The 11,399-nt window shown below is 49.4% G+C and overlaps 1 protein-coding gene across 4 annotated transcripts in view; it reads left to right on the forward strand.

Moving 5' to 3' along the window:
- The window catches only part of EFR3B (EFR3 homolog B), an 88,563-nt gene that overhangs the window by 51,237 nt on the left and 25,927 nt on the right, over positions 1–11,399 (forward strand). For all 4 annotated transcript variants that reach the window (XM_073897082.1, XM_073897083.1, XM_073897081.1 and 1 more), the window contains one exon: positions 9,133–9,254. In XM_073897082.1, coding sequence (XP_073753183.1) covers positions 9,133–9,254 — 122 coding nt within the window. The remainder of the gene's footprint in view (positions 1–9,132; positions 9,255–11,399) is intronic.

The following is an 11,399-nucleotide window of genomic DNA, read 5'->3' on the forward strand; positions in this document are numbered from 1 at the left end:
CAGGTTAGCTGCTCTGTGGAAGGCCGCACATTCTGGGTTGGTCTGGTTACTTGCTTGTGGCACTGTTTCTTTTGATCTCCTGTTGCCTGGAATTCCTGCAAACTGGAATAATAACAGGAACACACATGTCTGGGGTCTCACTTTGTTATGGACGCCATCCCAGGTTAGGGTGGTGTCAGCCAGTTCTCTCCATTTTAAAAGTACATTTTGTCTTTGCCAGTAGAAATCTATGGAAACCAGACGAGTAACCCGTTCCCCACTCATCTTTCAGCTGATGTTTTACCTTTGATAGCACTTCTCCCTGTTGACTGCACCTTCTTCAGGCTCCCCTGACTTCCCTGGCCCCATCACCCCAGCTCTTCCCACCTGGTTCATCCTTCTTAACTCCTGTGGTTGAGTAACGGTCCCCCAAGAATGTCCACATTCTAATCCCTGGGACCCGGGAATGCTACCTGAAATGACAAAAGGGACTTTGCAGATATGATCAGGTTGAGGATCTTGAGATGGAGAGATTCTCCTGGATTCTCCAGGTGGGTCCGATGGTTATAGGCGGGAGATGGGTGGGTCAGAGTCAGACAGAAGGTGATTGATGATGGAAGCAGAGGGAAAGAGAAAAAGACTTGAAATGCTACTCTGCTGGCCTGAAGGTAGAGGAAGGGGGCCATGGGCCAAAGGATGTAGGTGGCTTCTGGAAGCTAAAAAGGGCAAGGAAACGCTCCCCTGAAGCCTCCGGAATGCACACAGCCTTGCAGACCCATTTTAGACTTCTGATCTCCAGAACCACTGATAATAAATGTGTGTTGCTTTATGCCACTAAATTGTGGTAATTTATTACAGCAGCAATTGGAAATGAACAGTTTCCTGCAATGATTCTCTTCCTCTGCGTGCCCCTGAAATGTCTGTGGTCTCCACGGTTGGTGCCTCATCTTCTCATTCTGTATGCTCCCCCTGGACAATTCATCAGCTCTTGTGGTTTTGACTGTCATCTGTAGACTGGAAATGCTCCCCCATCCAACACCAGGGCAGAAACCACTGCTAGAAACCCATGAGCTAGATAGAAGTGGGCTCCTTGGAGGTGGATCAAGTCAGAGTTATGAGGTCAGCTGCATGGGGTGCACAGCTTAGGTCATGGTGGGGGGGTCAGCACCAGCAAACCACGGGGATTCTAGAACAAAGGCAGCTGGTACTTCCCTGGGACTGTGTTGACCAGGCCAGCACGTGGGGCTGCTCGGGGCTGGAGCGATCACCTTCTCGGGCAGCAAAGGCCAGGCTTTCCCAAGAGACCTTAAAACCACGTCAGTTTTGCAAAGAGTCTTGAAAAGGAGATGGCATTATGTGGGTAGACAGGAGAAGATGTCCTAGGTCTAGGGAATGACCGTGCCTCGGCTGGCGTTGGCAGGACCTGATCACATCACAGTAGAACTGGTTCTCTGGCTTTCGTGAAAAGCCCTCCCAGAAGTTGTTATCAACAAGAGGCAGCTGGGGGACCAGGCAGGGGGTGTTACAGTCAAACCCATGCAATGTACAGGATCTGCTTCCCAGGTAGGATTTGTCTCAGTGAAGCTGAGAAGCTGTTCCCATTTCTCCTGGGGGAGGTGAACACAGCGAGACAGCCTGCGGTCCTAGGCTCAGGAGAGAGCTGGGGTTCTGTCTGTGCCCAGCATTTTAGACTGTGGTTCTGTCCTTGACGGCAGGAAGTCATGCAGCTCAGAAGGCTCATCTGTACAGGAAGGAAAGGTTAACTTCTGCGTGGAGACACTCAGCTGGCACAGAAGTGAGGCCAACCAGCTCAGCTTCCATTTTCCACACCAGGGGAGAGCTGTTTTTACAGTGTCAATATTTGGAGATTGCTTTCCCTTTATTAACTCAGGCTCTTAGGAACCCTCAGTATTCACATCACTGCGGCTCCCGCCTGCCTGTGCCAAGGAGGGTGGGTGATCTGCCCCAGCAAGCCTGGCACCCTTTGTTGTATATGAAGAGCTGAAACTTTGATCTTGAAAGGGTGGCCCTAGCAGTGCCTGAGGCCTTTGAAGTGTCACATGTTCAGAATCTTCAACTGGGGGCTCCTAGGGGGCTCAATCGGTTAAGTGTCTGCCTTCAGCTCCGGTGGGTTGTGATCAAGCCCCGTGTGGGGCTCCTTGCTCAGCAGGGGAGTCTGCTTCTCCTTTTCCCTTTGCCCCTCCTCCCCCTGCTCATGCTCTCTCTCTCTCTCTCTCACTCGCTCACTCACTCTCAAATAAATAAATGAATCTTTAAAAAAAAAAAAAGAATCTTCAGTTTGTTGCTATGGAGACCTTCCTCATCATTACTATATCTTAAAAAAATAAAACCAAAAATAAACCTAGCTTTATTATTTCACAATCTTTTTTTTAACAAAAGCCATTTGTAAGGTATGAATTAGCAATAATGGGAGCAAAGCAGACAGGAAGTCCCTGCTGTATCATGCATTTTAAAAGATAGTGACCGGCCACACAGGTAAATGGACCCAGTGGGAATCCAGGGAGTGTTTGTAGCAAGCCAAAAATGCTCTGGGAGGGGAAATGAGGCTGCAACTGTCAGTTGGGATGGGCTATTCACACCAAGCTGCTGAGACAACTGCCTTTATTAGCCCCATTTTACAGATGGGGTAACTGAGGCACAAGAAACTTTAGTAACTTGCGGCAGACAAGCTTTGTAAGTGGGGGCAGAGGGACTCAGCAATGCAGTCTGGCTCCAGACCCCTTCTATAACCGTAGGCCTCTATTGTCTCTCAGAGGAATGGAGGCCTTCCTCACATGAAACCCTAGTGTTCCAACCCCATGTCTGCCAGGTCTTGGTGGACTTCCTCAGTGGGTGTGGGGCCTTGACCAGGGCCCCCATGAAGCACCCCAATTTGACCCTCTGAACCACGATTACCAAAGGTTCCTGTCAGCCTCTAGAAGCCTCAGGAGCAGCTTGGGGTGGGCTCTCTAGGAGGTGTCCCTTGGGAACTCCACGGGTCAACACTCCCCGACCAGGCCATCGGGGCTGGCGTGTCTGAGCAGTTATACTTTCAGACTCGAGGGAGGGAAGCTCCTTCTATCAAGCTATCACACCAAGGGTTCCTAGGGACGCTCAGATATCCTAGTAACAAAAAGTTATCTATTTTACATGACCCATAATGTAATAAACAGGGCACATACCCTCTGTATGGGAGGTTCAGGATGGGCAGTAAGTGCAGTCTCATCACCAGACCTCCTAACAGAGCAAGAGTCCCGGCGAACATGGGAATGGAATGGTTGGCAGCTGCGGCCCACCGCCCCCCCCCAGGCCATTTGGGGCCTCAGAGATGAAGCCAAGGCCCAGTCACCTATCCAACCCTTGGTTTAAACCCGAACACTTTAGTTCAAAGGAGGTGGTCTTCAAAGGAGATGGCCATCTATCCGGCCTTGCTGACCTCCATTACCAATATTTTCCCAGCATCCTGCATAAGTGGTCTCCTTCCCAGGTTGACTGGGAACATTTCCAGAGCTACTGGTCCAGCTTGCCAGTAAAGGGACAAAGGACATAGGGTCTGTAGACCCGCTGCCCCAGAACCTCCAGGCTGGAAGTTGCCTAGGGGATGGCTCTTCAGAATGCAGATACCTGGGCCCTATTCCCCAAATAGTTGTGTTCACCAGTCCTGGGGAGGCTCAGAAGTCTGCATTTCCCACAAGCTCCCCAGGTCATTTCAATGCACGTTAAAATTTCTAAAAACCACTGGTAGAGGGCAAAGAGCATGAGAGTATCAGAATTCCCAAGTTTCAGGCCCACCTATCCCAGCTGGTTGACCTGAAATAATTCGCTTGTGCTCCCTTAGAGCCTCGCTGTCCTTATCTTCACAATGGGAGCAACATAGATCCTGCAAAACTCACTGGTTTGCTAAGAATTATATCAGATAACGCATGTTTTGGTAGGCTGAAAAATGCCCCCCCCCCAAAGATGTCCATGTGCCAATCCCTGGAACCTGTGATCATCACTTTGTCTGGGGACAGGGTCTCTACAGATGTGAGTAAGCTAAGAATTATGAAATGGAGAAGTTATCCTGGATTAGCCCCGTGGGCCTTAAGTGCAGTCACGGGGTCTTATAAGAGAGAGGAGGAGATGTGACACAGAGGAGAAAGCAGTGTGAAGACAGGGGCAGAGGCGGGCGTGATGCAGCCCCAGGGAACTCAGGATGTGTGAGGTGCCACAGAAATACTGCAGGTGCCATAGAAATATTTAATGTTGTTATGACTTAGAATATAGGTGTTAGCTGCTCCTTTGGCATATCACTCCCATCCCCGTCCAGCAGTAAAGATGGGCTGGACCTGGTGTGGCTCCACCTGATACAAATTCCTTTCTATAAATAGCTTTTTCCAGGGCCCATGCCTTTTGAATATTTTGACTTCCAAAAGAACAAGGTACGAGTTAAACCAAAGCAAACAAGCTTCACCACAACCGTATTTGAAATGTGTTTTTCTGGTCAGGTGGGATGACAAAGGGCAATGAGCAGAGCCTCAGACATGCGAAGAACAGACCACAGGTTGTTGAGTGGTGTCTTGAATGTATTTGTACACTGCCCCAGCCAGCACTTGTTCAGTGATGGTGCACTGCTGAATCCTGTAGGACCCATAAAAAGTTTAAGCCTCAGGGGCACCTGGGTGGCTCAGTCGTTAAGCGTCTGCCTTTGGCTCAGATCATGATCCCAGGGTCCAGGGATCGAGCCCCGCATCGGGCTCCCTGCTCCACGGGAAGCCTGCTTCTCCCTCTCTCACTCCCCCTGCTTGTGTTCCCTCTCTCGCTGTGTCTCTCTCTGTCAAATAAATAAAGAAAAGCTTTAAAAAAAAAAAAAAGTTTAAGCCTCGGGATGCCTGGGTGGCTCAGTCAGTTAAGCATCCAACTCCTGATTTTGGCTCAGGTCATGATCTCGTGGTCATGGGATCGAGCCCCTCATCAGGCTCTGCACTGGGTGTAGAGCCTGCTTAAGATTCTCTCTCTCCCTCTGCCCTTCCTCCACCTCTTAAAAAAAAGTTTAAGCCTCTTAGAAATAAGAACCTTGCTAATGTTAAAACTTGGATTCACAGAGTTCCTGTTTTTCCAGGAACTTGGGGAGCTTTTCTTAATTATCTCTAATTTACTCACATTCCTAGGAGACGATGTGTGCATTTTATTTATTTTATTTTTTAAGATTTTATTTATTTATTTGACAGAGAGCGAGAGAGAGAGCGAGAGAGGGAACACAAGCAGGGGGAGTGGGAGAGGGAGAAGCGGGCTTCCCGCTGAGCAGGGAGCCCGATGTGGGGCTCGATCCCAGGACCCTGGGATCATGACCTGAGCAGAAGGCAGACGCTTAATGACTGAGCCACCCAGGCGCCCCGATATGCGCATTTTAAAGAGAAGAAAGTGAATGTTCAGCCAATCTGTCCCTGGTCTTGCAGGGATGGCTGCTGGCTATTCCATAGTCCCACCCGCTTGCCCCTCGGTGCTGTGCTCGGTCCTGCCCTATTGCACTACAGGACCTCAGCCCCTGAAAGGTGCCTCGAGGGGCGTGGCCATCCCCCCTACCCCCCTGCCCTCTGCTGCGGTCCTCACTCCCACCCTCAGCCACCAGTTCGCCCGGGGGTGGCGAAAACTAGTTTCCCTCTCTCCACACCCCCAGGCATCACATTTGAGGTGTGTTGCCTGCATGGTCCACACTGCCCACCTGGGCTCCTCCTCTGTGATTGCCTGGCCAGGCCTGTATTGGTGACATGAAAAGGACAAGGGTCATGCTGCCTAGTCCTGGAGCTGATGGACCAGACCACAGTTGGCCACCATCACCACGGTCCCTGCAGCACTGTTTCCTGAGCTAGCCAGGCACTGTGCTAGTCACTCGGCATACGTCCCCGCATTTAATCCTGGTGACCACCCTGTGACATAGGTCCTAGTGTCCCTACTTCACTGATGAGGAGACAGCGGCTCAGAAGTTTCACAACTTGTCCACAGTCACACGGGGGACAAGAGGCAGAGTGAGGAGGTGGCTGTCCAACTGTGGCCCAGGCAGTGCAGGGGGGACCACTGTCTACTTAAATGGAAGAACGCCCATGTCAAAAGCAAAATCTGAGAAGACTCAGACCTAATTTTCCAGGGAGGAAGAGTGCAGAAGCGTGAAAATCCAAGGACGCAGACAGTCACAGAAGAGAAGAATGAGGGCATTTTCCAGTGCAGTTAGCAGCTGGGGCTGGCCCTGTGGGCACAGATTCAGAGGAAACTAGAGAAAGGCCACCCCTGGGTGTAGAAAAGGAATCCCCATGCCTGTTTTCTATCCCGCATTACCAGAGTGGCCGTCACAGAATTTTTGGTTTTTTAAAAATTGATTGTAATCTCAATTCTAACCTTACAGCCATGGATACTAGTCAAAATATTTAGCAGCCTGGACAGCACGGGTAATTGCCAGTCTTAACAACACCGGGCGTGAGCGAGCGCTTAGGCCGTGCCCCTGACCGGCGGTCAGGCCTGCTCATGGCTTCACGGGGTTTAGAAGAAGAGGAAAGCCAAGGTTGAAAGTGCAGGGGTACTTGATGTCACATTGCTCAGAGATCAGGCATCAGTTCAGAGAAGCGTCCGTGTCCGGAGAGGGGGGCGGTGCGCAGAGACAGGAGGCCAGGTTGTCCATCAGTGACCGGCAGGGTTTCTCGAATGGGGACCGTCCTATCAGGTCTCCTGGGACCGACCGTGCTGCAAGGTAAACCCCTGGGCCTCCTCCAGGAGTGACTCAGCATGTCTGGGGCTGGTGGTGCAAATCGTGTAGTTACTGAGCTCTGTGGCTCTGTTGTACCATAATCTCTCTCTCTCTTAGAGTCCTTCGAAGAAGAGATGAGGTGTGTAAAATGCTTAGGGTAGCACCTGACATGTATGAGCTTCCACACGTTCCTCACTGCCACCCCCCAAACTCCCAAACCAGTGAACATGAGGTCTGGACATATTCATCCTCCTGACATCCCTCTGAGTCTACACAGTCAGTAAATGTTAGAGACAAAATCTTTCACTATTTCTCCCTCTTTATTATGGTCTCTTTTTTTCTGTCTTGTTTTAATAATTTTAAATGCATATTCTCTTGCATACACTCAGATTGTCTTATTTTAAGCTGCCTCATCATATGTGATGTACATACAGTATAAAAAAAATTAAGGGGTGCCTGGGTGGCTCCCAGTCGGTTAAGTCTGCCTTCGGCTCAGGTCATGATCTCAGGACCCTGAGATCGAGTCCCACATTGGGCTCCCAGCTCAGCGGGGAGCCTGCTTCTCCCTCTGCCCCTCCCCCTGCCCCCAGCTCTTGTGTGCATGTGCTTGCAATCTCTCCCCGTCTCTCTCAAATAAATTTTTTTTAATCTTTTTTAAAAAATTAAGACTCTTAGTGAATGATGACTGCAGTATTTATTTTACACATGGGAAAAGCAAACCATAAGAGAAGTTAAATGTCCCACTCAGAAGTCACACTGCCAATGAGAGGTAGATCTGTGTCACGTCCCCTCTGAGTAGATGGACACCCTGACACTCCAGGCTTCGGCTGTGGGGAGGGGAGTGCAGCCCTGGATCATCCTGTCGGTCAGTAAGAGCAGCAGTGAGCCCAAACTTCTCTTTAGCCTCCGTATCAGCCTACCTCTGTGTTCTAACCTTTGCGAGGCTTAAGAAGTTCACGCAGCTGAAGGCTGACTTTATTGTTGTTTCTAGAATTCCTGAACTTATGTTTAATCAATGATCTTATGATCACACGGATTACCACTTCGCCTCTTCTGCAGAACCCCATCAATAATGCAAGCAGTGTCCTTTGGATTTATTGCTAATATCAGAATATTCACTTCCAACTAGATGTATACATTTTAGATGTTAACTTGGAAAGAAGGATCTCCTCATCTGCTTTGTATGTAGAGATTTTATCAGTCAGCAGAAAATAAATGTATATCTATTAGTGAAGGAATAGTTAATAATGTTGGTGGAAGCTGCTAATTGTCATCCAGAAAAAGTTAACAAATTTTGAGTAGTTAAACAGAGAAACAGATTGGCAATTGGTAATGAATATTATGAATGCATTAACTAGATAATTTTAGAAATAAGAGCATATCCTTTTAGAACCAACAAATGTTTATAAAAATTAAATAACTACATGACAGAATAATGGAGAATAGATTTTATTATAAGGATAATCTTTTGAGTTGTTTGCAGTACTAAATTTATAACATTAAACAAAACAACCTATAAGAATTACACTTAATTTTTAGCAATTTAACTCTACTTAGTCCGTGATTCTTGCTTCTCTGTGGGATTCCATCGAAATTAAGTCTCTATTTAGAATTGCAAATGTGCAGCCTGGTGGCAGAAGGAATCCAGCAGCTGATAATGCTGAGCCAGACTTACAGAACTGAACTGGCAAACTTTAAAAAATGGGCTCAAATTTTAAACAGTAGGGGTGCCTGGGTGGCTCAGTCGGTTAAGTTGGTTAAGCGTCTGCCTTGGGCTCAGGTCATGATCTCAGGGTCCTGGGATTGAACCCCGTGTCAGGCTCCCGCTCAGTGGGAAGTCTGCTTCTCCCTCTCCCTCTGTCCCTCCCCACCCCTGCTCCTGCCCCCCCTCAAATAAATAAATAAAATCTTTAAAAATAAATTAATGAATGAATAATTTTAAACAATAAAATGGAATTACATTTTTAAATCAAATTTCAGATTTGTTCCTGTTTCCCCGAATTCATTCTAAAGTGTTGAGATACGGTTTGGTGTTGGCTTTGGCTGTTTCAGTGGATCTCTGCCTCCCGCCTCTGTGTGTTTGGTGCAGCTCTGGGCATGGAAGGGAGCAGGAGCTTAAGAGAGTCCCCTGTCCTCACCTGTTCCATCCTCTGCTCACCTCAGCGGGGAGGGGCTGAAAAACGCCATGGGGTCCAGTCGTGTAGTGTAGATGGGAAGGGTGAGCAGGATTTGGAACCCATAGAGGCATGGAGACTGGGTGTGCTGTGGGGAGCAGAACCATGTCCTGGAATGCATGGCTCCCAGATGTGTACGTCCCATGGCTTTACTAGGGCAGGGGGCCTCAGGATGGCAAGTCCCAGAGCCCTGAGCCCAAAGGTGAAGAGCACAGTGGGTCACCTCTCATCTGTACTTCTCTCCCTCCTCCCGGGCAGTTTGTGAAATTTGCCAACATCGAAGAGGACACCCCATCCTATCACCGGAGCTATGACTTCTTTGTGTCCCGCTTCAGTGAAATGTGCCACTCCAGCCACGATGACATGGAAATCAAGACCAAGTGAGTAGGGGAGGCCAGGGGGCCCACTCAGCTAATGGCAAAAGCATCTATGGATCTTACTGAGTTCCCAACCCAGAGTGCACTGTCTGACCTCATCAACATTTACCTCTGCTCTGACGTTGCTGGGGAGGAAAGAACACCTGGCAGGACACAGGTGGGCAAGTGGGCAGAGCTGGGCTCCCAGCATGTGCTTTCAAAGGAAAATCTTCTGGGGCACAAAATAGGAGCAGATGGAAGGTAATGGTCCTGGGAACCAGATTTCAGAGTCAGGGACAGCACGCATATACACACATGCACACCCCTGTGCTTTTTCATTCAGGAGTATGTGCATTTATACACACCCACTCACCACTATCCATCACAATATGTACCTGCCGATAAAAAGCCCAAGGCTTCACATTGGCTGATCTCTGCTGGCATCCTGACTTTGTCTCCTCCACACTCCCCCCCAACTCATTCCCCTCCAGCCACACAGGCCTCCTCAGTGCCCGACAAACACACCAAGGACATTCCTGCCACAGGACCTTTGCACCGTCTGTTCCTGTGCCTGGAATGCTTCCTCCGTAGATCTGTCTAGCTCACTTGCTCTCCCCCTGCAAAGCCTTTGCTCAAATAACTGCTGGTCAACACCACCTTCTCTTAAACATCCCACACACCCACTTCTCTTCTCCCTCGCCCTGCTCAGTTACCCCCCCATAGCACAATCCCCTTCAGACACGTTCCAAAATACGCTCATTGTTTCTTACTCATTGCCTGTCCGCCCAGCAGAATGTAAACTCTGGGAGGCCAGGAGGCATCGTTTTGTTCATTGCTGCATCTCTGCCACACTGCCTGAGGACCAGTAAGCACTCAATAAACAGTTGTTGAGTGAATGAATGAGTGAATGAATGAATGCTTTCTTTTTTTTTTTTAAGATTTTATTTCTTTTAAGTAATCTCCATGCCTAATGTGGGGCTCAAACTCACAACCCCGAGACCAAGGGCCGAACGTTCTACCGACGGAGCCAGCCAGGTGCCAACAGTGAATGCTTTCAGATAAACATCTTGAATTACAGAATATGCTTTTACATTCACAGACTCAAACTTATCAAGTTCTTAAACTCACAGAAACACACTTATCAACATAGAAAGAAAACTTCTCAAATAAAATCCCAAAGACATTTACGTGAATGTATGCCAACAGAAGATAAGGCGGGACGCAACGTCAGACCGCTGGAGTGGTGCGCAGGCCAGGAAGCAGTGAATTGGTGTTCTGCGCTGAGTCTTGTCAGGGAGCGATTCGGTGCAGAACGATTAGAAATGGGTCTCTGCACACAAAGGGTGTGTTATCAACTCGGGGAGGCTATATGAAACCGGAGAATATGTTCAAAGGAGACAAAGAAGGAAGGAGAAGGGAAGGGAAGGGAGAAGGCAGGAGGAGCCTGAGCGAAGAGACTTGACACGTGGCCAGCATGCCCACAAGCAGCCCAACTCTCCAGAGGTTTGTTCCAGAACTCAGCCGCTGGCTTTTTCCTTCATCACCCCAGTATATCACCTGCCACATTTTGTGCAACAGCGGGGTCAGGGAGCCCTGCGTGTCCAGAACAACAGCTCGTCGCCACAGCTGATGGTCTGGGTTGGAGGAACTGGAAGTGAACCCCTCCATGCCACAGGGAGTCAGTTCCCAAAGCTGTGAGCCTGTGGAACGTCTCCAGGGCAGGTCACCCTGTGAGCAGTTGGCAGTATCCCAGCCTCCCCAGGCCCCCGTCTCTTAAAATAGTCATGGACTCTGGAAGGGTGCTACCCCAGGGTCTCCAATGAGTAGTGGGGGCCCCTGGAGGAAGGAGCCCCTTGTCCTCTCCCCAGCATTGGCCCTGCCGTGGCCACCTGACTGCAGATGGGCTATAAAGAGACAGAAGAGGCTGGAGCAGTTGGGGCATGTCTGGGAGCAGGTGCTGGGGCAGGTGCAGGACTGGAGCCAGGTGTGACCGTAACAGGTGCTGGTCACTCAGGCAGTGCTGAGCTTTCAGAAGGGGGAGCAGAGGGGACAGCCTTTGTGCCACCACACACACAAACACACACACACACCCCACATATGCAATAGCACGTGCACAATCACACACACACACACACACCCCACATATGCAATAGCACATGCACAATCACA

This window comes from Callorhinus ursinus, unplaced genomic scaffold (assembly GCF_003265705.2).
Source record: "Callorhinus ursinus isolate GAN/ISIS: 27379988/994484 unplaced genomic scaffold, GSC_fseal_2.0 scaffold10, whole genome shotgun sequence".
Taxonomy (NCBI): domain Eukaryota; kingdom Metazoa; phylum Chordata; class Mammalia; order Carnivora; family Otariidae; genus Callorhinus; species Callorhinus ursinus.